This window comes from Agrilus planipennis, unplaced genomic scaffold, assembly GCF_000699045.2.
Source record: "Agrilus planipennis isolate EAB-ADULT unplaced genomic scaffold, Apla_2.0 scaffold31, whole genome shotgun sequence".
Classification (NCBI taxonomy): domain Eukaryota; kingdom Metazoa; phylum Arthropoda; class Insecta; order Coleoptera; family Buprestidae; genus Agrilus; species Agrilus planipennis.
In genome coordinates, this window is record NW_020439053.1 from 1,549,287 (window position 1) to 1,577,093 (window position 27,807).

The 27,807-nt window shown below is 33.7% G+C and overlaps 1 protein-coding gene across 3 annotated transcripts in view; it reads right to left on the bottom strand.

The window, feature by feature from the left end:
* Positions 1 to 241: 241 nt before the first annotated feature.
* Positions 242 to 27,807, bottom strand: part of LOC108741129 (sodium-coupled monocarboxylate transporter 1-like) — a 48,916-nt gene continuing 21,350 nt past the window's right edge. The window contains exons 2-15 of one of the 3 annotated variants that reach the window (XM_018475789.1): positions 21,599 to 21,837; positions 18,900 to 19,059; positions 13,125 to 13,190; positions 12,801 to 12,852; positions 12,664 to 12,731; positions 10,189 to 10,343; positions 7,172 to 7,312; positions 5,086 to 5,194; positions 4,674 to 4,783; positions 2,584 to 2,767; positions 2,130 to 2,216; positions 1,688 to 1,878; positions 545 to 770; positions 242 to 282 (exon numbers count right to left, since the gene is read on the bottom strand). In XM_018475789.1, coding sequence (XP_018331291.1) covers positions 274 to 282; positions 545 to 770; positions 1,688 to 1,878; positions 2,130 to 2,216; positions 2,584 to 2,767; positions 4,674 to 4,783; positions 5,086 to 5,194; positions 7,172 to 7,312; positions 10,189 to 10,343; positions 12,664 to 12,731; positions 12,801 to 12,852; positions 13,125 to 13,190; positions 18,900 to 19,059; positions 21,599 to 21,837 — 1,797 coding nt within the window. In that variant the 3' untranslated portion in view covers positions 242 to 273. Of the gene's footprint in view, positions 283 to 341; positions 771 to 1,687; positions 1,879 to 2,129; positions 2,217 to 2,583; positions 2,768 to 4,673; positions 4,784 to 5,085; positions 5,195 to 7,171; positions 7,313 to 10,188; positions 10,344 to 12,663; positions 12,732 to 12,800; positions 12,853 to 13,124; positions 13,191 to 18,899; positions 19,060 to 21,598; positions 21,838 to 27,807 lie in introns of those variants that run through there. The other 2 variants (XM_018475790.1, XM_018475791.1) reach the window with 2 other exon arrangements.

Here is a 27,807-nt window from a genome sequence, read left to right on the forward strand (position 1 = left end):
CCAATATTCCTCAGAATATACGTTTCGTATTATCAACATCATCATCATCATCATAAGAACATCAACCAGAAAACTAGTTGGACACGTACATCACCTGCTTCCTATTTTGAGCCTGTCGTCGCATTTTTCTTAAACTAGAGCAACCTGAATATCTAACTATTTACGAACCTCTAATACCTCTACCCCTTTTAGCTCCAGTTTAAGGATATTTGGGAGGTATGTCAAAATGCTATGGGACAAATAAAAATTTGGAAGAATGTTCCTCATTCAATTCTAAAACTCCTGTAAAAATTAATATATATATAAACATTTTAAAAAGTTTTACGCTCATTATTAATATTTCTTCTAAACCCAAATTGATCTTCCCTTAATAGTTCTAGTTAAAATTTTTGACGCATGGGAAGTTTACATAAATAAACTGCCAAAAGAACATTTGTTAGAGTAGAGAATAAGTACGCTAACAATTTACGTACATATACATATATATCTACTGTTGTGGTAAAAGGTAGAGTTATTAGGGCAGTTTATTTTATTCTCACCTTACCCTTTCGAATTCGTAGGCGTATATGACTTCGTCGGATTTAGGTTGATTTGGATAGTTCCTTGCCGGAATGAACCGTCTAACGAATGGTGCCAGTAGTTTTGGGTCGATATCCCTAGGGTCTAATGGTCTAGTGATAAAGCTTGTGATTAAAGCTACAGACATAGAAACTAATGCGCCCACTAATGTGTACCACAGGTACGAAACTCGATAGAGCATGAAGGTTTCACTGAAAATAAGTCCAGACTTAAATTATATACCTTATCCAGAGATGCGATTTATTTAAAATATTACATTTAAATGAAAATACAAAATTTGGAAATGTATAATCTAAAATACTGGATCGATATAATTTTCCGGGTTCAATGTCATGGTCTATGGAATTTTGAAGTTCCAAATTGATATCAGCACCTGCCAAATCGGGAACGAAGTGCGAAATTTTATGAATTACGGCAAAACAGCCCCGAAAACATTATCGAGTTGTTATATGCCACATGTGTAAAACTGAAAACTATAAGATATTGGGGTGTGCTAATAAATACGTATAATCCAAAATTCTTAGAAAACGATTCGAGAAACTTCACTTATTAGATGAACCCAAAGCTAGAGAAACTATGGATTCCATTTCTTTCTCTTATTACAATGTGTAACAGATCAGAAACAAAATACGGTTGTAAGTATTTTGATATAAAATGATTGATGTTGATTTTACATCAATAAAATTATTTGCAACCTCATTTTGGTCTGATGTTTCACGCGAAGTAAACTATTTTGTTATCGGTGTCTTTTTTCCAATTAAAACGGATGACAAAGGCAAATAAGAATACATATAGAAGAATTATTTGTTACTGAACTTAAGAATAAAGTATAACATAAAGATGGAAAAACTATACCTCAATCACTTCATACAGGAAAACATGAATCATAATTAATCTTCGCAGCTGGTGGTATAGTGCAAACGCCACTATTAGTCAAGAAAAACTCCAATACATATTTAAAAATTGAGCAAATACGTGCAAGATTTTCTCAAAAAATATTTTATACCTAAATTAATGTAGAAAATTAAATAGGCACTACTAGAATTTTGAAATGGTTTTTACTTTCCAGAGAAAGCATAGTATTAATTTAAAATAACAATTATCTTACTCTGTATGAGTGACATTAGTAGCATTCAGTTGAAAACCAGATAGTTGGTTCGGGGTAAAATGGTAAAGGCAACCGCCTGTGTCAACTGGCTTTTCCGGGAAACTTAAATTGCCAGAAGCAAGAGCCGCCTGTGCATTCAAACACAGCCAGGACATAAAGATCAGACCAAAGGCACTACCCACAAGTGCTCCCTAGAAAATAGAGAACATATTCTGTGATTCACAAACGTGTAGCTTAGAATTACAAGTGCAGCTACTAACGGTTGTTAATTATAATTAATTAGGGACACATCACAAAGCTTATTGGTAGATGTTATAATGCAACGTCATAAAAGTTGAAAGAAAATTGTATTTCATTGGGAAACATTGGATTGGATGATAATTACAATATGTAAAAATACTGGTAGTAAGGATTATAAATATGCATAAATGTACAAATTTACCTTAGCTGTTACCCAAGGAAGAAGAACACCCATACTAAATAGAGCTAATGAAGGTCCATGGGCAATAGCCCCAATACTCATTGTAGCCTAAAATGAAAACAACAGTGGTTTAATAGTTGCTAGTGTTATTCACTTTTTAATAAAAAGAAAGGATACTTTTAAATCAAAAACAACACATTTTTCGATTTCCTAACTCGTCATACATATTAATATTCTGTATTTCAAAAATCTTTATGAAAACTGTTGCAATAGTCCAATAGAAAGGATTAATTATCATAATTGAAAATATCCTAGGATTTGAGGAATGGCTGAATATTTTAAGGACATGTACAATAATTTAGATAAATGTCTTGACTTCTATCAATGTGGTTTGGAGACGTTGGTGAGGGTGGTTACAACAGAAACCTTCTAAAGTGACGTGGAAATTAACAAATGAAACAAAAATCCGTTTTACCTGTAATACGGCTCCTAATTTTTCTACAATACCAACCATGCCAACACAAATCATTCCAAAAATTATCACAGTTATCCTCATTATTATGCAACTTTGTTTCTCCGTGACTTCTTTCCTTAGGAATGATTTATAAACATCTTCGAGTACTACTGCAGACATGGAATTCAATCCCGTGGAAAGGGAACTGGAAGACAACGTTTTTAAAACGTTTATCATGTACTACCTACCCATTGTAGTATTTGCTAAACTTTTGTAAGAAGCAAACATTTTTTAAAAAAAAATTTGCTCATTCTTTATTATAATTATTTATTAATTTTCAACTACAGTCGACAATAAAACAGTAAAATTTGTGAAAATTCTGAATACGATCTTCTACACATACGAATCATGGGTTTATGGTTATGACGTGGAAACCAAAGCTCAATGATCCCAGTGGAAGCTGCCGCACGATCCAAAACCGAAAAAAGCGAGCCAAGTTAGGTCGAATGTGAAGGTTTTGCTTACAGTTTTCTTCGATTGCAGGGGCGTAGTGCATCATGAGTTCTTGCCACAGGGTAGAATGCTCAATAAGGAATATTACTTGTAAGTTATACTCAATATGCGCTAAGCAATCCGTCAGAAACACTCGGATTTGTGGAAGAACAAAGATTGACTTTTGCACCATGATAACGCCCCTGCTCACACATCGTTGCTTGTGCGCGAATTTTTGGCCAAAAACAACATACTAATAATGCCTGGCCTCCTGCAACCTTTTCTGTTCTCGAAACTGAAGAGACCCATGAAAGGACGACGCTATGCTACGATTGAGGAGATAAAGACGGTACTGAAGGAGGAGATGAACAAGATCACGAAGATGATTTTTTAAAATGTTTCAAGAATTGAAAAAAACGTTGGCGCAAGTGTATAATGTGTGGTGGGGATTACTTTGAAGGGGACAAAATAGAAATTCATGAATAAATAAATAATTTTTGAGAAAACACAAAATTAACGATACTTTTTGAACATATAGTGGGGTATCTATAGTAGACTGTGGGCTGAGGGTTAAGATCATGTATCATAAAAAACTGTCATATAACATGTAGTAAACGAATAATCGATGAAATTGATTAGGTCGTTAAAAATCGAGCTCACGACCCATATGTGAGGGTTGATTTTTTTGTTACATCCTTGACCCAATTATAAATATAAGTAATTTTATATTTTTACGTCACATTGTAGCGTGCTATATATCGACTAATAAAATTAAAATTCTCAACCTGTTAAACCCTGTCTATAGTGGACGATTAGGTTTGGAAGTTACATAAAACTATGGAAATAGAGCATGTAGAGCAGCGAGCTGTGATGAAAAGTTTCTTGCAAGGCTCATGATAATCAATGAGTCCTTGGTCCATCATTACTATGTACAGAGTAAGGAATGGACACTTCGGGGCTCACCGCCGCCGAAAATACCATCATCAGCAGGGAAGGAAATGATATCCGTGTTTTAGGATTCTGAAGGAGTAATTTTGGTGGATTTTCTGCAGAAAGGGGCCACAATTACAAGTGTTTATTATGCCAATTTAATTACGCCAGTTGATAAAAAAATAAATGGCAGGAAAGTTATGTAAAGGTGTTCTCTTGCACCCGGATAATGCACCCAATCGAACGTTCGCCATTGGAAAAGCCACAATAGCTCACGTGGGTTTCGAATCAATGTAGCATCTGCCTTGTGCGCCAGATTTGGCTCCAGCTGATTACCGACTCTTTCCAAAATATAAAGAAAATTTCAACATAAAGGTTTTCGCGGTCAGTAGGTGAATTGGTGCTGTTTTGGTTCGGGTCTAAAGGCCATCGGATGTTGGAGTTACTTTCTAACGTTTCGTCGCATCTACCATCGTAGATAGAAGGACCTCGTCAGATAAAGTGGTGAAATATGCGGTAAATTAGTGGTTTACAAAGATCGAATAATATTTTTGTCGAGAGGCGTTAGAAATGCTAGACATCGCTGACAAAAAAGTGTTGACCTTAATGAACATTATATCGAAAAATTTGTTATTGTAAATAGGTCAGAGGCGGAGCAAAAGCGTTACAAGCATACTCAATGTAGGTACCTTAATGCTGCACTGAAGACACCAGCCACAAACAGTCCCGGTAATCCAGGAAATTTCCCTAAAACTTCCATAACAAGGACGGGAAGTAGTTGATCTTTTTCCTTAGCTAACTGGAAAAATTAAAGCCAATTTCCTTTTATTAAATTACTTTCATATTTCAATTCAATTGATAATAATATTTGTTTAACTACAACAAAATCACTGGTCTCTTTTGAATAATTTTTCAGTCAATTTTCATTAAAAAGCCAATAAGATATCAAGTTAATTTTTCTAAATGTGGACTATCACCAAGTATAGAATGCTAATTCTGTTTTACATTTGAGATTATGTAATTAAAAAGCTATAATTACTTATTCATAAGTTGGATACTTATATTTATTAATTGTATGACAAATAATTATATGATACTTACTGTGGTTGTTAGAGGGTCGCAATCGTGGTATGTGGCATACAGCAGTAAACCAGTGTATGAACAAAGAAATATAATCAGACAAAATCCAGCAACGAATATCCACAATGCCCTTAAATAATATCTAGTTGTTACTGAAGTAGAAGCTTTCGCTGCTTTTATACCTATGTTTACCATAAACTGTTTATAATGTTCGGTCTGAGGTTAAAAAAATAATTTTGATTTTGAACTGTAGTTGCAGTTTGTACAATTCTATGACGAAGACTTATGTGAATATAGAGAGCTGTGCAGAACAACTATATACGACAATATTTGTAAATTATTTATTGGAAAATAAATTGTTCATTTGAATGTAATTTTTATACTATAGATGCGAATTGAGAGTAGAGCAGAACTAAGAATAATAAAGCAATAATAATTCTTTGCTTTTTGAAGCGTCATTCTACATAATAGAATTAGATATTAGAAGATGGGGGAGACAGTTTTTTATGAATTCATAAATAAAAAAAAAATTTTTGAATCATAATTTTTAAAAATTGCATCAATTGTGGATAATTATCTGCATTGGAGACGTCATTGTTTGGTTAGGGAGGTTTATGACAGATTGGAGTTTAACAAATGCTTTTGCCCGCCGGAGACGGGCTGTTATGTTAGAGTATTAGTTTCACTGAACATTGAATCCTCAGAAATGATCAAAAATCGATGAAAAAATTTTTGGAGCGATTTTGGTTTGGAGCCCCAATTCTGGACAATTACCTTATTTTCATCAAGAGCTCTCAGATAGTACCTTTTCAACATCGGTCAGGAAGCCAGTATGTAGCACATCTTAACACGAAGAAAAGAGAATTTCGCATTTTTTTTTGTTTATACAATAAACTACGTTTACTCGTTTACCAAAATTTTTTATTATTTGCAAATTGAAAAGCTTTATTATATTTTTATGCCAAATTCGATATGAAATTAATAAACGCTGGTGCAATTGTCATATCAGGTCAAAACCACCAAAAGAACGCTTCATTGCCTCTTGCATCTCCAACATAAACGTACGTATAAAAGGAGCTCAAAACCTTTCAGGGTAATTTCCATTTGAAAATGTCAAGTTTATTTTAAGATTTTTACTTATAACGTAAGGTTAAATTCAAAGTTGCTTACGATTTTTGTATTTGAATAAGTTTTGAAAAATAATCATTGTTTAGGAGTCCCTGTACTTTCCACTCCCCTTGCATGCATACATGCATTTTACTTATGTACATACAGGGTGTTTCAGAAAAGAAACCGGTCAATTTTAGGTCGAACTCGCGTAACGAGGGTTCCGTACAAATTTCTAGGTATGTAAATAGTTCATCTGTCAGCGGAATCGAGTCTCGAAAACGAGTAGTTTTTAAACTTTCCCCCAAAATCAGTCCCCAAAATGTATAATTACAATACTACAAGTAAAGCATTATTGTTTTTGTGATGTAACTTTTCCCATTACTTCTCCTACAATAAACTGCTTTTTGTCAAATTTCATGACTTTAGATCAACGGGGAGTACCTTACGGGTTTTTATTCCATTGCGAGTGTTAATATATGCGGCACAGACGGCCGTATCTTTCTAGTGTGTTGACTTAGAAGTTTGATTTTTTCACAGTTCCAGAAGGAATTGCAGACCTAGTATTTGATACTAATTTCAACTTAACATTGAGAAAAGGGTTCTAACAGAAGGTTCCTTTCTACGTTTTAAGGTACGAAACCCTAATAATGCTTTAATATTTTTACCCTTCCGAAAAACGATTTTACAAAATTTTGCATACTTGCAATTGGCACGGCGCTACGGGGGTGCCTGAGGGCAATTTTTTTTAAACAAAAAGAAATGTCAATACTTCGAAGGGATCAAAAACAAATATGAAATTTCGTTAAATCCTGCATCTCTGAAAAGAAGCATTTTTTCGGGACACAAGTTTATCCAAACTTTTTACTCAAAATGATCAATACTGACATGTCTCATAAGATTTCCTGAACTACCCTATATATAAGTATAAATATTGTTTCAAAAGAAAAGCTCGAATAGCTCCAGGCTAAAACTATGCATATTTTTTAGAACAACCCACCTTCTTGTTGCTGAAAGTGATGGCAAAGAAAGATATCTCTGCATCATGTTTTGATTTACTCCACTTGATTGAAGCCAGTAGATACATCCACCAAATATTAAAGACCATAATGTAGTTCTAGAGAGTGGGTTTGGATCTAAGCTGCATTTAAAAAAAAAAACGGAATTTTGTCTCTTGCAAATCAATTAAAACACACTTTCATTTAAGTTAAAACTGTTTATCTCAATAACAATAAATCACTAAAATAGAAATTTACAAACATTCGATTTATTTAGGACATAGTGAAACCGAATCAATGTACCTAGGTACTCTGGCCATCAGTGTGAAGAATAAAGAACAATAACGTAGAATAATTTTCTTTTATCTAGTCGACCAGAGATAGGCATGACAGGTTGGTAGGAAACCTACCCAGAATTGAAGTGCCAGCTAAAGACATTTTAGAAGAAATATTAAATTACTGTTTACAAATAGTTAGGTAAGGATGTTAATTTTAAGGAAATACGAAGATTAGTTCAAATTTGCTCCTGAGGGACATAGCTGGTAATGAATCATGGGTTTATGCATATAATGTAGAAACCAAAGCTCAATCATCCCAATGGAAGCTGCCGCATGAGCCAAGACCCGAGATAAAAATGTTCAGTCTCTTAGAGTCTCTGAAAGCTAGACTCGAGTCTCCGTCTCTCATCGAGTCTCTCTGGTGTAGCTGAGAGAGACTGTCAAAAAAACTGTTTAGCGTCTCTGAACGAGAGACTCGAGTCGCTCATACAGAGATCGTCATTTCGTATCCAGTCTCTGAACGAGAGATTCGAATCTCTGAACGAGAGAGTCGAATCTCTCAATAAGTGGTGTCTTGATAGACATGGTTAAAATTTTCTAAGTTCAACATATTTCAGAGATACCAGTATTTCTACGAGAGACTCAAGTCTCAATTTTTCAGTTTTATACATTCAGTCTCTCTGTGAGAGACTCGAATATCTGAATTAACAATTTTATCGTTCATACACAGACTGTGAGAGATCCATAGAAACACCTAGGCAATAACTGAGAGACTGTGAAAGACTGAAAGAGACGCTCTCAGAGACGCTGAAAGACTCTGAGAGATTGGCGAGACTGAAAATTTTTGTCTAGGGGACCAAAAAAAGCGCGCCAAGTTAGGTAGAATATGAAGGTTTTGCTTACAGTTTTCTGCGATTGCTTGGGCGTGGTGCATAATAAGTTCTTGCTACAGGGTAGAACAGTCAATAAGGAATATTACCTGCAAATTATGCACAATTTGCGCAAAGTAATCTGCCAGAAAGGCCCGAATTTGTGGAACAAAAATTGAGTTTTGCACCATGATAACGCCTCAGCTCACACATCGTTGTTTGTGCGCGAATTTTTGACCAAAAACAACACACTAATAATGCTACAGCCACCGTTTTCCCGGATCTGGCCCCCTGTGACCTTTTTTTGTTCCCGAAACTGAAGAGACCAATGAAAGGACGACGCTACGCTACGATTGCGGATATAAAAACGGTATCGAAGGAGGAACTAAACAAGATCACAAAAAATCATTTTTTGAAGTGTTTCGAGGACTAGAAAAAACGTTGGTCCGTGTATAATATGTGGTGGGGATTACTTTGAAAGGGATAAAATAGATATCCATGCATAAATAAATAATTTTTGAAAAAACACAACATTCGCGATACTTTTTGAACAGACCTCGCATTTTGTGTGGTCGTCTGAAATGCCTTTAAAGTATCAAATAATCAAATATGTAGGAGGTACCTGTTAATATTACACAAAATTTAGACCAAATTAGGTGAATAACGTAGAGAAGCGAAAGAGAGATAATTAGAATCTACATTTGTTGATTTAATAGAATTCTAGATATTATCACCATTGAAGGCTTACGTGCTGGCGCCTTTAAAGCACTTAGGCTGGCTCGATCGGTGCAGAACCAATTAATTACGGGGAACGTTCCATATTGTTGCGCTACGACCACCTCAATATTGTTACGACGGATAGAACATCCCTTAAACCACATCTTGACTTCATTGAAAATGTTTAAAGCATTTTTGGTACAGATCCGCACAAAAAAAGTAGTCAATTCGAAAAGACTATAATGAAAATTGTTAACAAATGTAACTGTAAGCTTTGGATATCCAAATATGTTTTTTAGACAATTCGCTTGAGAGTCAAATGTGAATGTCGAGTCCTTTTAGTACAAAAAGAAAACGGATAACAGTGAAAGTTTTTGGCTAATGAGGGGGGTGAATCCAATCGAAATTTTTCGGTCCATTACAATTCGGAAACAAAAAACTTTTAAGTGTTTCATTTATCTGTGAAATATTACTGTCCGAACATTTGTCTGAATGCTCCAAGTAAACCACTAAGGCTAACAGGCCCTAACGCGCAGCTCGAGGACAAACTCAAAATTTTAAAAACTAAAAATATTTTTTTTCCAAAAAATCAAATGAATAATCTAACTCATAAACCCATCGCAATTAATAATTTTTCATTTGGTCTTGGTTTTGCGTATTAGGTTTTGGTTTTAGTCTTGGTCTTGTTCGCTTGGTCTTGATTTCAGTCTTGGTCTTGTTCGTCCGGTTTTGATCTTGATCTCGCTAAAATAAAGACAGCCTTGACATTTTTCGCAGAGTCAAGACCAACACTGCAAGACGAGGAGCAATTTTGACTTCATTGAATTTGCTTAACGCGTCTCTGATACGAAGTTGCACAAAAAAGCAGTCAGTGTAAAGCTTTTTACGAAAATGGTTGATACTTTTAATTGTTCATTTGTTCGATTGTTTAAGCCGATCTGTACATTTTTTAAATACTTTTCTTGTTGGAAAATTATGCTTACAGGGTAGTAGATGTTCTCAAACGAGATTAGAAAATGATTAGTACATTATCCGGAAAACTGTGCATCGCTAATTCTATTAATGTTCGCAATTTGCCGAACGCGATATGAAACTAGATAGTGTGTGTGTATATAGCGTAATGTAGTTATTAAATTAGTGTTCACCAATATTTACTTGGGTGATTCAATGCGGCCGCTAATCCAGTTTCGTTCCCAAACTACGCCAAATCCACCTACATCCAACGACCCCTTGACGATAACAAGAATTATTGCCAGCAACATTAACACGGTTTGGATTACGTCAGTCCATACAACCGCTTTTATACCTCCCTAAAAGTTACAAATTAACCACAATGTATCATATTTTTCATTGTTTTTGATTTCAATATGTTTCATTTTAAGGTACAACAAAAGTTGCACAATTCACGGTCAACTTTTTGCATCGAATTCTCCGGGTGGTCATTTTTACGGCAGTAAATAATTCCAAACGAAAATTGTCCACCCTCTAATCATTCTATTAAGTACACATGCACTGTCATCGCTACATTTTAATCTATACATCGAAGACGCGATCAACATCATTAAAGACAGTACAACTGTAGGAATAGATATACCGGGGCAAAATATTAGTATACTTAGATTTGCAGATGATGTAGCAGTACTAGCCTCTAGCAAGGAGGAGTTAGAGATAGATTTAAATAAAATGGAAGCGGTATTGTCAAAACAGTACTGTATAAAAATAAATAAAAGTTAAACAAAAATACTGGCATGCAAGGGAAGAAAAATTAGAAGAAGTGGCTGATTTTAGATATCTAGGAAGTCAGATAAGTCAGGACGAAAGGAGTAGTAGGTATATAAACCAGACGATAGCGCAGGGTCGAGTCGCCTTCAATAAAAAGAAGTGACTTCTATTGGGATCCGTCAAATGGACATACACCATCTGGTGGCAAAATTTATAACTTGAATGAGGGAATAATTTACATAGGAACTGTGCACGCAAATTGTAAAATTGTTTATTAAAATAATAAAACACGTTAAAAAAGTAAAAATTTTTTTGATGATGGAGTCGACGAAGTTTTCTTCTAAAGTTAAATCAAATAAAAAGTTAATATGTTCAGTGAAAAGCTGCAATAGCACTTCAGACATAGATCTTCACTCTTCACCTACATTAACTACTTTCCAATAAAAACTAACCGTTTTATATATGTAAAAAATATATTCGGAAAATTAGAGAAAAAAGTAAACTAATAGAAGTTTGGATGAAAGCAGTAGGTATCAAAGAAGTGAATTCCGGAATAAAAATTTGTTCACGTCATTTTAATGCACATGGTTATATTTCAGCAAGTATTTACCATCAGCCATAACGTTAATATTTAAAACTAGAATCATACTAAAATTATAAACTGAGAAATTATTTATTCCTGTGTAATTGATTTAACACAATTATAATGATACGATATAAGTATTTTGAGGTTAAGAACCTACCCGCTGCAATACAACAGAGTTGCAATAATATATTTGCAACGTTCTCTTAAATCGGCTTTGCACGTGCATTAAAAACACGCTCACCTTCAACGAAATTTCCTTCCCGAGGCTTTGTGTCAGCCCAATCACATACTGTGCCAATACTTATCATTTTATCGTAATTTAAAAACTTGGAAATTGCACGGTACACTATAGGAACTACGATAAATTTTCCCTAATCGGCGCCATGTTTTTAGGCTCCTCCCATATGACGGATCCCAATACTCGCGAACGGTTAATTTAGAAATTTGAGAAAGATTGTTAAAGGTGTCTGTTTGGTACGTGGCGCTGTACGGGAGCGAAACATGGACGGTGGGCGCTGCGAAAAAGAAAAGGTTAGAAGCGTTCGAAATGTGATGTTACATGTGAATGATAAGGATACCGTGGATAGAGAAGGTTAGAAATGAAGAGGTATTAGAAAGAATAGAAGAACAGAGGACTATATGGAAGTCAATTAAAAATAGGCGAGATAGGTTAAAAGGACATTTTCTCAAGCATGAAGGTCTAGTCAGAGACATATTAGAGGCAGAAACAGGAGATTACTGTTCGCAAATAGTTAAAGATGTGGGTTGTTCTAGTTTTAGGGAAGTATAGCTCAAGACAGGAAAGAGTGGAAGTGCGTTTCCAACCAGTCTTAGGACTGACGACTTTATGATGATGTCATAGAAAATAGGAGAAGGGGTAGGGGAACCTATCTTAACATAACCGATGACGTACGTCGAGTTAAAGTATTCTAGCCCTGGTAGTAGTTGATTCGTCGGCAGGATTGCAGTATGACTGTTATATTATAATAAACTTGGTGAAAAGCCGGAGATAAGTTCACCGGAAAACCAGATCACGGAAAAATTTAACGAAAAAGAAGTCCATAATTATTGTATGCCGGGAAAACGACCAACCGGAAAAATAAACGGATATGAAGTTGCACCGTTAAAAATTTATAATATATATTAAATGAAAACAATTAATGACTCGTTTCTGCATAATTGCAGAGTGTTTTGTCAATGATCGCAAACCTGACATATATAAAATGCTATTTACAAAAGTTTTCCATTTGAAAAACATACATTTTCATAATTTTTATCTTAGAATATTTAAATACATATTAACAATAAATAATAATGCTTACCACTGACGTATAAAATATGCAAATTAGGCATACTATTGGTGTGACAAGGTGAATATTTACACCGGTAACTAAAATGCAAACAATAAGTGTACGTAAATATAGGAGTTATTGACACGGTTGATTGAATTAATTAATACCTTGATTAAAAGCCAGGGCAGGTACATAAACTACCAAAGGGAGCCATGTTATCTAAAATTAAACAAAACTATGTAACTATAATTCTAAGAAAATTGATAGTTGTTTAGCGAAATTTGCTTTTGGAAACAGTGTTTGGAAAAACGTAATTTGTGTGCCAAAAAAGTGGCGAAAATTGATGCATTTCGCAGACATCGAACGAAGTGGATTGCCAACTTATTTTAGCCACTGGTTTTTGAGTGGAGACTGGAGATTAATAATAAACGACGCCTGCAGTAGTTATATAAAAATGAACCCCAAGTTAACTTGAATTAAGTTATACCTACCAAGTTAATAGAAAAAAGAAGTGCTCCAAAGAATCTTATCCGTTTATCAAATCTTCTTTCCAAATACTGCAAAGACAGAAAAAACTTAAACTGGATACATCTAAAGTGGCAGCTCATGCAATAAAAGTACCAACAATAGATCTCATGCCTAAGTGCAACTTTATGGCAACATCCAAACGAAACACATTTTAGATTCTGGTATGTAGCCGTGTCTTAAAACTCGAAATAGTTTGAAAACTTTCAGGAGGAGGACTCAAATGAATTCCACTACTGTGTTTTATAGAAATATGGGAGATGCGCAGGTAGTACAACATTTTTATTGAATTTTAGCTGCAAACATAAACTCAATAAGGGTTATTGTTGTTTAATATTGCCACTTAATAGAATTAGGGAGGTCCTCTTTATTTCTGCGGATGATGACCATAAATCTTCTGGGAGTTTCATTACTTTAGCCGCCACTTTAGATGGCTCAGAGTTTATTTGAAGTTTTTACTTATATAGTTATATAGTTATTATAATTAAATTTAAAACAACTAGAACATTTTCATAAAAGAGAAACGAGTACCTGTTGACTTGTCTACCATAAATAATTAGATCACCCATTCCTTAAAAATGCATAAACTTAAAATAAATAAGCATTTAAGAAACTTAATACCTACTTGTTATATGGTGTACCATCACTTAATAGCATACCGTGTTCAGTTTAGTGTGGTCCCAGTTGTGTACGTCCTATTTGCGTACAGCTCTACTATCGGGGTGAAAAAGACTTCCCTTAGACCTAGAACGGCCTGAGGTAGAGGGGTTTTAGTCGGTATCTCCAAGGACACCTTCCTAGGGAACTCGACACTAATCACTAGTCGTCCGCACGACTGGGTGTCTTTTGAAGATTTCCCCTCTTCCACGAAAATAAAAAAAATCTGCTACCGGTCGTTATCCACTATTCTATCTGAAAAATAGTTGTGCCACTTCTACAGTATTTCTTGTCCGGCGTTTTTTTGTTGTGACAATAAGGTTTTACTTCAATAGATTTTCTTCATTGGGTGCTTCTTTTTAAATAAGCCATCCATCGTTTACATTTCATCAACTGGGAGATATCTGAATCTGTAGTCTTACTTCCTTGTTATTCTTATACCCACACACAAGACCTGTTTATAGTTCTGAGTGTATCTTTTTCCAGTGGAATTGTAAGTAACGATAGGTAATAGAACTGTACGCAATTGTGATTAAAAACGTCTTTTGGACACAACTGGTACATATTTCTCAGTTTATGCACTATTAATTTTAACAGAATTATAGTATAAGGTGTCCAGAAAGGGTAGGGGGTGTTTGTCAATTCAATAAAGACAAAAAACATCTTTTTTGTTAATTATTAGACAAAGTTTTGTAGAATTAAGTGCCAAAAATGATATTGTCCAAATGTTGATCTTCGCGCTGCTGGCACTCCTCCAACCGAAAACGCAAATTAGCCGCCACGCGTCTACACATCTCTCTGGAAACGGCGGCCATTTCGGTGTGGATATTGTGCTTCAGTTACAGTAGAGATCGTGGTTTGTTTGTATACAACTTCTCTTTAAGGTATCCCCATTCTCGGAGGCCAGTTGATGATGCTTCAACGAGAGATCGTTTTATCCGGGAAAAGATGATTGACAACCACAAGCGATCTGTTTGAGGTATGGCAAGTGGAATCATCTTGTTGAAATCATCTTTTCACATTAAAACTACCAAACTCTTGCAGTTGAACCAAAAAGTATCTTAACTCGTCACAATACCGGTCATTGTTTACCGTACGTGTTCGCTCCCACCGGTCTTCAAAAAAAGAAGGCCCAATAATTCCTTCATCAGACATGGCAGTCTACGCAATAACTTTTGGAGTACGTAGAGATTGTTCATGTTTACGTCTTGGATTTTTTTTGGCCCAGTAGCGACAGTTCTGTTTTTTTATGTGACCATTTAAGTGAAAATTCGCTTCGTCACAAACCAGAATGTTTTCAAAAGTTGGAAAGCGTTGAAGCATTCCATTTGCAAAATTCAGTCGGAGAGGAAAATCGGTAACGTTTAGTTTTTTAACCAACTGAATTTTGTATGCTGTAAGATGTAAATCCTGCTTCAGAATCGTCTGTAACGACGATTTTTTTAATGTCAAGTTCTTGACTGCGTTTACGAATTTATTGAGACGGATTTTCACGGACTGACACTCTTATTTCTTCAATCGTTTCTTGGATTCGAACAGAGCGCGGGCGACTTATTGCGAATTTTTACTGTCGAACAGGTACTCTCGAACATTCCAATCCATTTTCTGATGTTGTCCTTGGGTTCATTCTGTACATCTGAAATTTTCCCGATATAATCGTTGAGCTATGATCACCGGATCACCATTACAATAATAGGCGCGTACGCAAAAAGTACGATGGTCCCCCGGGTACACTTCTATGGTCATTAAATCTCAAAAAGGTAGTGAAACAACCTATCAATACCGCACCCTTCCGAACCGCGGCGTTACAAAAACAGTGCAGATACAAATACCTCCTACTCTTTCTGGACACCTTGTATATCGGGTGTTTCCTGATTAATGCACGGTAGATATGTATATTTTTCTAAACAACTGGGCTCTGGCGCTCTGGCATCTGATTAGATTCCCGCTGCGAGGTTTTTTGTTTTATTTTTTTTTTTTTTACCAGGGATACCCCTCAATTTGGATAGTTTAATTTGAAAATGTCCTTGTAACGTTTAGCTCAATATTAGCACCTACCAATATCACTGCACTTTGTCGCATTTCTGGATTGATCGACGCACTCCGGGAACAGAGATTTGATTGCTACCTGGACATTACTTACAGGAATGAGCTATACCGAGGGCGCAATTAATTCCATATATGGAGGATAACTGTTAAAGTTTAACAGAGGTACTAAAACTGTTTATCTACTGGCGACGATGAATAATGTGGATAGGAAAAGATAGAAATGAAGAGGAATTGGAGAAAACAGGAAAACAGGAGGCGCTATGGAATTCAATGCGAAAAATGACAAGTAATATATTACATTTAGAATTTGACTTTACTAATTTTTGTACAATTGTACAAAGCAAAATCAAATCATCACAATTACTTTCTTTTTCATACCTACATATGTGTAGATACTAATTTCATTAAAAGCGAAACAGTTGTGCGAAATGTTGTAACATAAAAATGCATTATATGAGAGAAGGAGATTCATTGAACTTTTGCTAATGGGATGAGAGTCTATTTTTAGAATACGTATGCTTTTTCCGGAACATTTACCCTAGTGCTCGTTACACATTAATGTGATAATGACCATTTAGAGCACCACCAGAGGATGATAACCGAACGCTCAAAAAGAAGAAAGAAGTAGATAAAGTAGAAAGAAAATCAAAGCATGTTTATATTAAAACTTTTAACGTGCAGTAGCATGACCGTACCAATTTTAGTTACCGGAAATAGAACAGAAAATGTATAATTATAAAAGTATAAATTAGGACCAAAATCTTTATCTAATTTTAAATGAAATAGTAAAGGTGCTGTTAGATTGCGTATGAATGTCAAAACTCGAATTTAGTTAACGACACTCAACTTTTCTTGGTGGAGGATAAAAACACGTTGGATATTAAATCTTAATAAATATATTTACAATACGAAGAATTTGACTCAAAGGTACAAAACTATGATGATGGTAAGGATAACTACAAAGTGTGTTTACTGTTGAACAACTTAAATCGAAGTCATACAAATACTGGATGTTACTTACTAACTACAAAAATTTAGAGGGGGTTGATAAATCAGAGCGTCAAGCGACCCTGGTTGTAAGAACTGTCCCCTTGCAGGTAGCGGGCAGTATCATAAAAATTAATATTCAGGAATTTAGAAAGTCAGTGACAATTTCTAGGTATAAAGATTCGTTTTTGAAGATGAATTACTGAAACGTACAAAATAAAAATTATGAAACGAAATAAATATCTGAATGAACGTTACTTAAATATTATTAACTGTAAATGTTATTAAGACGATGATTTACGAATACTGAAAATAATATGTATAACAATTAACTCCTACTTAACAGGTGCCTATACAGTCGAGGAAATGATGCATCGAACTTTTATATTTTTCTGACTTTAGTTCTGGTATGTGATAACAAATTAATTGACTTTATTTTATTTATTATTTAGTATTATTATGTAGGGATGAGTTACAGAGATAGAAGAGTGATATTTCGTAAGACCAACGGGCAGTTATAAAGCTAGAACAGCAACGTAGAGAAGTAAATATTAGGAAGGGAGTCAAACAAGGATGAACACTGTCACCGCTACTTTTTAATCTATACATCGAAGACGCAATCAACATAATTAAAGACAGTATAACTATAGGGATTGATATACGGGTGCAAAGTATTAGTGTGCTTGGATTTGCAGATAATATAGTAGTATTAGCATCTAGTAAGGAGGAGTTAGAGATAATTTTAAATAAAATGGAGGCGATATTGACAAAATAGTCCTGTATGAAAATAAATAGGAGTAAAACAAAAATACTGGTATGCAAGGGAAGAAGAAGTAGGGAAAGGGCGAATATAAAGATAGGAGACGAAAAATTAGAATAAGTGGCCGATTTTAGGTATCTAAGAAGTCAGAAAGTCAGGACGAAAGGAGTAGTAGGGATATAAAGCAGAGGACAGCGCAGAACGAGTCGCCTTCAATAAAAAGAAGTTACTTTTATGCTCGTGAGCGGTTAATTTAGAAATTCGAGAAAAATTGTTAAAGGTGTATGTTTGGAGCACGGCGCTGTACGGGTGCAAAACATGGACGGTGGGCACTGCGGAAAAGAAACGGTTAGAAGCGTTCAAAATGTGGTTTTACGGACAAATGTTGAGGGTACCGTGGATAGAGAAGGTTAAAAATGAAGAGGTACTAGAAATAATAGAAAATAGAGGACTCTATGGAAGTCGATAAGAAATAGGCGAGATAGGTTGGTAGGACACCTTCTCAGGCGTCATCTTTATGTCGATTTCAAAGTTTTGTAATAAGGTACCTATTCAAAATAAAATGGTGTTACGGAAGTAGGAAATCAGACTCACTGCCCCCCCCCCCTTTGTATCCGTGCCAGGACGCAGAGTGATTCAAAAAAGACCGCATGCACCGTTTACACCACCCGCTATAAATCCTCCTACTTACGTCACTACTTCAATATTGATCACGGTTTATTTGTGTAAATTATCTGATTAGACTTATTGAGAAACATAATGGAAGTTGTACAAAAATGCGGCAAGTCAATTAATATACACCCAGTCCAACCATTTAGTTTGGTTTTTGTTAATACTTTTAATCATGCTGTCATGTTACATGCGTGCCTATTATAACAAATTTACTTGCACAAAATTTATGTATTTAGGTATTAATGTATTCATTCAATGCAAAAATTTAATTTTCGTGCTATTGGGATCTGTCAAATAAAGGGAGGTCTAAACAATATGACTCTAAAATTGTGGATTTTTTACGATTTTAAAAAACAATTTTTACAATCCTGTAAAGTGGTCCTTTATTCTAATTACATGTTTTGCCACTAGGTGCCGCATACCTATTCGACAGATCCCGACCAGGAAGACTAGAGATAGGAGTAAAAACAACACATAATGATTGCAAGAACAATACACTGCGCAATAAGGCAGTGCGCAGTACGCTTTTTACGATTTGTGCATGTACATTTTTCAAAAATCGTTTAGGCCGTTTTTGCTGATATCTCTAGTCCCTGTATGTCACTGATTTTATTACCTCATAAGTTGACGTGACTTTTAGATTATGGAAAACAGGTAAGAATACATTTTCCATTATAATACCCATTAGTATAACACCTCCGAAAATATACACGTATTGTATTCCGTACACGTATATTTCTGTGGGAATGCCTAGTAGTGATATACCACTCACGAAGCTGTAAAAATAGTTTACCAATAATTAAACTTAAAAAATGATAATACTTCATGTAAATGTTAAGAAATTAATTTCTTCATTGAAGCTGGATGCTTCTATGATCACTCAACGCCGTCACTTAATCTACACCATTCAAGAAAATTGAAATTTATTTCTAAAATAAGCTTTTTGCTTTTGCTAAAATGCACATTAAAATTTTCATTTAAACTGAGTATTTGAATTAAGACATTTTGCATTAATGGTACAGAGGTTTAGACTCTGTAAACGACTTCTACAACAAATGCAGGGTTAAAATGAAAAGGTCCTAAAATGTAATATTTGGAGATCAATCTAAATTCCACCTCAATGGAGTAACTATTAACATATTAACTAAAATATGGGATGGTAGATTATAGAACACTTTTTGGGGAATGAAAAACTAGTTAGAGTCATACTGGAAGCACAAACGAAAGTAAAGACAGGCAGAGGAAGGCCTGGATTAGATTATTGACAGTAAACAGTTAAGGTTGTGAAGATGTGGGCTGTTCTAGTTAACTCGGGATTGGTGATGATAATCACGATACGGTGTAATCAAATTTTCATTTGAGTTTTTTGAAGTGAAACTTCTTTACGCACGGTAGGGTAAGTTCGTTTCATGCTAGTTGCTATGTAACGAAATCATGCAACGGATGTCCCCCCTCTACTCGGCCACGTAGTCGTAGTCGTTACAGGCAACTCCGGAATGCATAGTGTAAAATTTAAATTCATAGTGTACCTACAAATAATACCATTAAACCAATTCCTTAACCCCTACACCGGTATGTTTGTGTGTTTGAAGAAGTTTCACTTCAGTAGCGTGTTGTATATTTACTTACACGTTGTATTTTTTTTAATTGTTCCTGTTATCATCAGTAACGCACAGGCGTAATAATGGAATGGAAGTTGTGGTACAGAGTATCAGCAGTATAGCAGTTGTCTTAGGAATTCAATGGGCTATCGCTATTTCATACACAAATTTTATTGAACATAAAACAAAATGAAAGTCAGATAAGTCAGGATGGAAGGAATAATAGAGACATTAAGCAGAGGATAGCGCAGGGTAGAGTCGCCTTCAATAAAAAGAAGTCACTCCTATGTTCGCGAACGATTAATTTAGAAATTAAAAAAAATTGTTAATGATGTATGGTCTCCCGGATACACTTCCATGGACATTAAATCTCAATAAAGTAGTGAAACAGCCTATCCTTGCCGCACCCTTCTGAACCGCGCCGTTATAAGGACAGCGCAGATACAAATACCCCCAAATACCCCTCTTTCTGGACACCTTGTATAAGTATACAAAATCAAATGTAGTTCTAAATGGTAAACGTAATTATTTCTTTTTATTTCTTTGATTTTTTTACTAAACTAAGTATGGGTATGTTTTTTGCTTCAATGTTTAAATCAACGGAAGAAGTACCGCTAACATTTTCAAAAGTAAACTTTTCACTTGCATATTTGAAACTGGCACTCACGACAGCAAAAACATCTAATCTACGGATTTAAACTAAAGTTGAATGACGATAAAAAATTACACAAACTTGCAGGCTGTATGACATGCTTTCAGTTCTAACTGCAGTGGCTTTTGCGGTCATTTCGTTTTGCGTTTTTAGAGAAAAAATCCGCCTTATTTGACGGTCGGGAAAGAAACAAGAGTTTTACTTTAAATGAAAAAATAAAAACTACAAAATTATGAAGTAAAACTAGATATTAGTCGAAGGAACGGGAAGTTTGTCAACAGAATCTTTAAAGTAAAGAAATAAAAGACTTTTAATTCGGAAAAGTTTGTTTGGATAAAGCGGCTTTCGGATAAACGGGAGTTTAATATATATAAATGCTATTTAAATGTACCTATAAATGATATAATAATAAGGGAATAGCGTTCTTGGTCTTGTAAAAACTTGATTCTTCCGAAGTGAGTTACATACTACTATCTATAGATGATGATTTTGGTGGTGATGAGTTTCATTTGACTCACACACCTAATGATTTGAAAATGAATTGTAATAGTAAACGAAACAAAGAAAGTAGAATTTCACTTTAATTTGAGATATATTCAAGAAGGGGCGCAAAACTTGTTGAACAATAGTTAATAAACCAGAAAACGTATACTGAACACAGTTTATTATGTCTTTAATTGATATTGTACAAAAATAGCAGCTTTAGTACTTTTTTTTTACTTATCATGTAAACAATTATTTTTAACTTACGATAAGCATTAGTATAATTCAAATCTGGTCTTAAAGTGCGTGTCCAAAAGTCAAATTATGTAAATTACGGCAAAAACTCATTTATTTTTGGGGATACAGAAAATCATAAAATTTCTTTTCATTGTTCGTATGTTGATGTGACTACAAATTCATAAAAAGAAACACAACTTTTAAAACAGTTGTTCTTAGGGATTTGACTTGAAAGTTTCTCACTGATAAATCGCATGAGGCGCACGATAAGAGCCATTTTAGATATACATTATACATCAAATACTCTTTAAGGTAATTCAAATACTCCAAACGTGTGAATACCTGGCAATTAGTGACATTGCAATCGGAACAGTCTTCATGGCACGTTCTCCAACAAGATATTCCTGAGACGAAGTTGCTGCATTATAGACACCGAAATATATTCCAATTCCAATGCAAACAGTTAGCATGAGTATAAATACCATATAATCGGCCCAACCGAAACGTCGTAGAGCTGTTTCAATTTCAGTCACTCCAATATGTTCTGTTACGTTACGAATAATTTCCTCCGCTATTTCCATCTGAAAACAAATTTCCCAAATGAAACTATTTCTGCTGATTTCGAAGTACCTAAAAGGTATCTACTTATTATATGATATTTCGATTCAATTTTTATTTTTGAAACAACGTAACGTTTCTAATATGTGTCAGTGAATATCTATAAATACCTATCTACAATCATATCATCATAACATTTCCCTAAACCTAGAATATCCCAAATCCTTAACTATTAATTAATCTAATCTAGATCTCCTCTACTCCTCTCAGCTCCTGTTTCTGCTTCCAATATTACTCCAACTAGTCTTTCATGTCTGATTTCTGACCTTTTCTATCTACGGTATCCGCATAATTTGCCTATAACACATTTCGAAAGCTTCTAACCTTCTCTTTTCTGCCGCACCCTTACAGTGCCGTACTCCAAACATACATCTTTAATTTTCTTTTTCGAATTTCTAAATTAACCGATTGTGAGCTTAGAAGTTCTTCTTTTTGTTAAAAGCGATTCCATCCTAAGCTACCTTCTGTTTTATATCTCTACAGCTTCTTCCATCCTGAGTTAACTGACTTCCTAGATACCGAAAATCAGCCACTTCTAATTTTTCGTTTCCTGTTTTTATATTCACTTTCTTTCTCTACTTTTTCTTCCCTTGCATAACAGTACTTTTGTTTTATATACATCAACAGTATTCCATTAAGAGCTATAATTGGATAGGAGACGCCTGTTAAGTAGTAGTAGCATTATACTGAGAGGGACGGGGTTGATGTTTGTCGGATGGAGATGATGAAGTTTATCGATTAAAAAGGGAAAGGAAGAGAAGGCATGAGGTGAGAGTGGTACACCGTGGTAATTAAAATTAGTTTTAAACTAACTACTTGAGAAGAGTCATATTATGCAGGTATTCTACGATGTTCGTAGTACGTAAGTCCTTCAAGTCTTAGAAAGTGTCCTACCATTTCTGAGTGACTTCTATAGCCCCCCCCCCCCCTTCTAATACTTCCTCATTTCTAGCCTTTTCTATCTATGGCCTTTTTATAATCTGCTCATTCACTACATCTGAAAAACTTTTTCCGTCGCGCTCACTATCCAAGTTTTGAATCCGTGTTGAATTCGTAACAATTTTTCTAATTAATTTTTGTTGATTTTAATTATTTCGACAGTAAAACTTCCGCATCACGGTTTTCTCGGAAACTTTTCCATAATCTGGTGAGAACAAAACTTTTCGGAATTTCGAGATAAACAATCCAAATGTACTTGCAATCTGATTGCAAATTGTTTGGTGTCGTTACAAACTGAAATAAAAACTCTTCGTAGACATACGGAATAAAATTAAGCATTTTTTATTTTCACGCATATACCTTTAGTGACAAAACTAACATTAAATAAATAAATAAATAAAAGGTTGCCAAGTAGCGATTAACCGGTAGCAACATTGGACAAAACAATTTTTAACTTCAACAGTAACTATATTTCTATACAATGCATGATTATTTATCGAAATAAAAAAGTAAAATTAACCAATCAGAACGTTTCGTATTTGCTATAAGCTGAAGTCTATGCACTTCGTCTTGTGATGACTCACGAAGATGAAAAGGTACTGTATTTTTTTGCTTTATTAAATTTTGTTTCCAAATTTTTGAAATTCTAAAAATATTAATAGAATTGTAGACGTAATGTGCATCTATTTCAATTATTAAAATTAAAAATTAAAATGTTACCTACAAAACTCCTTTCTCTAGTTTAAAAACGGATGGTAATAATAAAAAAATAAAAATTTATAATCAGATTTATTTGAATTGAGTATTTCATAAAAAATTCTTGATGTTTACTATAAATATGGGTGTGATAAAGTACGAAATGCCTTATTTAATACATATTTTATTTAATTATTATTCAATTCTCATCCCTATTAGTTGTAATATAAGCGTTGTATTGAGTAATTTGTGTAATGCATTTAGGTCTCTTTTTCCATTTTCTTATTTCTAAGGTTATTACTATCAAAATTGTATTATTAGATAAATTCAAGTTAAAAGTTAGGTAATTAAAATTTATTCTCAACTTCATTAGTTTAATTACTTTATCTGCTTGTTTGTGACGTTTACCCATAGATAATTTAAAGTTAACATTAGGCGTCTAGTCTAATTAATTTTTAAGTTATACGAAAGTTGATTAGGTAATTAGGAGAAAAACATTCAAAATTAATTCTACGTTTCAGTTCTGATACCTGAATAAGTATCAATAAATAATTTATGAGAAGATCGTAAGGAATCGGACAGGTTAATTAAAGATATCTGCGTAAAAGATCAAAAGTAATATTATCTAGNTTTGTAGTCATTGCAAATACTTTTTTCATTTGTTATTTCAAATGTAGAATACAAAATAGATTTTTTTTTTTGATAGTGCCAAAACAGTTTGTTTAGCGGGAATGATTAGAGCCAAAATAGGGTTGCAAATAATTTTATTGTAATAAAATCAAGATCAATCATTTTATGTCAAAATATTTACAACCGCACTTTGTTTCCGATCTTTTGCACATTGTAATAAAAAAGAGGATTTTCTTTAGCTTTGGGTTCATCTAATAGGTGATATTTTGCGAACCTTTTTCTAAGAATTTTGGATTATACCTAGTCATTTGTTAGCACGCCACAATATCTTGTAGTTCTCAGTTTTACACAGCTGGCGTATATCAATTCGATATTGTTTTGTCGTAATTCATAGAATTTCGTAGTTTCTCGCAAAGGTACGATAGGTGCTGATATCAATTTGGAACAAAATTCCATGGACCATAACAATGAACCCCAAAAAATCGATCCAATATTTTAAATTATCCATTTCCAAGGAGTTTAGAACTTTTTGGGTTCTCTTCAGTTAAAGAATTAGAAGGCATTCATGGAATGTCTCTTTGTCCCCTTTTTAAGCTTCTCATACCTTCAATGGCCAATGTGAGCAACTTTCATTCATCATTTTATAAAATTTTTGATCGGTGACACTAGCAAAACTATTAAAGGCAAAAATATATTCTGCATTTTACAAATAAAAAATCCGTTTGCAGAAGTATTTTAAATAAAATACAAAATGGTCTTCTCAAAAAAGTATTTAAATGCAAGATAAAAATAGGTATTTTTTATTTTGTATTTACATTTTAAATGCAAGTATTTCAAATAAATCACATCTCTGTATATTAAGCAGACTTTTTAGGCACATACTGCAATAAGTAGATCCTTAATTTCAAAATATTTGTAAACGCGTGTTTTCGTTCCAAAGTCTACTCTTTTGCTACCTGCTGCTTGCGTTTGTAATACTTTTCTTTTCTAATTTTTCGACTACATTTTTTATATATATTCGAGAAGATGATGTCGAACGTTTGAGTAAAACTATTTCCCAAAGCAACAGGTTCCTTTTCAAATGTTCGATGTCTTCAAGGGTTAGGGACCCTCTGACTTGGAGGTCCGTGTTCCACACTAGTGGTTATGTCATTGTTACTTATAAAAGTACTTAATGAAAACTAAAGATAAAATCTCAATCTGTGTCATCTTCTATAATCTACATAAATATTTTTCGATAAACATTGATTGCTCGAAAATAGCTGTACCTACCAGTAATATTTATTTATAAAATTTATCGCCAGGAAAGTACAAAACTACACAATTGGTTTTGATTGAATTGGCAATTGTAAATTCGGCCGGTATGTGCTTAGGTAGTAGCAGATAAAAACATCGTTTATTAAAGATGACTACATGCACGATAATTTTATTACTAAAAGGAACTACTACTTTCTTTTATAAAGTTTTGTTTTATTATGGTTTTTATTTTATTTTATTAACTAATACTTAAATCAATATGTAGAAGGTAAATATACATAGTCTCTAATAATCATATATCGGTAAAGGTCTAGATGATGGTCCCCATCCCCGAAAGGAGTGGGGGGGGGATAAAAAGAAGAGGTCTCACCCACCACTGTACCATAAAAAGTTCGTGGCGGTCTCACCCCCATAAACAGTTGTGGGGATTCAAAGTTAATAAATATGCCAATTTTTATACATTTCTAGGCATGTAAATATTTATAGTCATTCTTAAACAATATTCAAAAATCTTTATCAATAGGGTAGGTTAGGTTAGGTTANCTTTCTAATACTTCCTCATTTCTAGCCTTTTCTATCTATGGCCTTTTTATAATCTGCTCATTCACTACATCTGAAAAACTTTTTCCGTCGCGCTCACTATCCAAGTTTTGAATCCGTGTTGAATTCGTAACAATTTTTCTAATTAATTTTTGTTGATTTTAATTATTTCGACAGTAAAACTTCCGCATCACGGTTTTCTCGGAAACTTTTCCATAATCTGGTGAGAACAAAACTTTTCGGAATTTCGAGATAAACAATCCAAATGTACTTGCAATCTGATTGCAAATTGTTTGGTGTCGTTACAAACTGAAATAAAAACTCTTCGTAGACATACGGAATAAAATTAAGCATTTTTTATTTTCACGCATATACCTTTAGTGACAAAACTAACATTAAATAAATAAATAAATAAAAGGTTGCCAAGTAGCGATTAACCGGTAGCAACATTGGACAAAACAATTTTTAACTTCAACAGTAACTATATTTCTATACAATGCATGATTATTTATCGAAATAAAAAAGTAAAATTAACCAATCAGAACGTTTCGTATTTGCTATAAGCTGAAGTCTATGCACTTCGTCTTGTGATGACTCACGAAGATGAAAAGGTACTGTATTTTTTTGCTTTATTAAATTTTGTTTCCAAATTTTTGAAATTCTAAAAATATTAATAGAATTGTAGACGTAATGTGCATCTATTTCAATTATTAAAATTAAAAATTAAAATGTTACCTACAAAACTCCTTTCAATAACTGAAACGCGCAAAATAATAATAAAAAAATAAAAATTTATAATCAGATTTATTTGAATTGAGTATTTCATAAAAAATTCTTGATGTTTACTATAAATATGGGTGTGATAAAGTACGAAATGCCTTATTTAATACATATTTTATTTAATTATTATTCAATTCTCATCCCTATTAGTTGTAATATAAGCGTTGTATTGAGTAATTTGTGTAATGCATTTAGGTCTCTTTTTCCATTTTCTTATTTCTAAGGTTATTACTATCAAAATTGTATTATTAGATAAATTCAAGTTAAAAGTTAGGTAATTAAAATTTATTCTCAACTTCATTAGTTTAATTACTTTATCTGCTTGTTTGTGACGTTTACCCATAGATAATTTAAAGTTAACATTAGGCGTCTAGTCTAATTAATTTTTAAGTTATACGAAAGTTGATTAGGTAATTAGGAGAAAAACATTCAAAATTAATTCTACGTTTCAGTTCTGATACCTGAATAAGTATCAATAAATAATTTATGAGAAGATCGTAAGGAATCGGACAGGTTAATTAAAGATATCTGCGTAAAAGATCAAAAGTAATATTATCTAGAAATCGTGACCGAAATTAGGCTAATTTATTCAAAATCAAATTATGTACATTTCATGCCTACAAGAATGAATTAACCAGAACTTTTGTCACTTTACAGCAATCGTAACAAAATTGTTTTAGCAATCCGGGTTCTACTCCCGATGGATGTCACTTTCTTTTCACTTTTTACCTGACTTAATGGCTTTATTTTATATCCTGCACATATGATACAGTATCTTTTTATAGTGTAATTGCATTCCCTACCATTTATCGTATTAAAAAAAATCTAAAAAAAAATAACAAAAGAAGAATAAATAAATACACTAAACTTCAGTGGTTCTAGGCAGTTAATTGTATTTCACACATTTATGTCTTCGTAACAATCTTTTCTTTTTAATTCAATCGGTAGAAAATTTTCCTGACATAAATTTGTTACCGGACGGGAGTGGTTCCTTGTTGCAGCCGGGGAAAAGTTAAGCATTCCTGTATATTTTTAAACTTCGAAAAAGTGTACGTTAACAAACAGGAAGATCCAAAGTTGACAAGAACTAG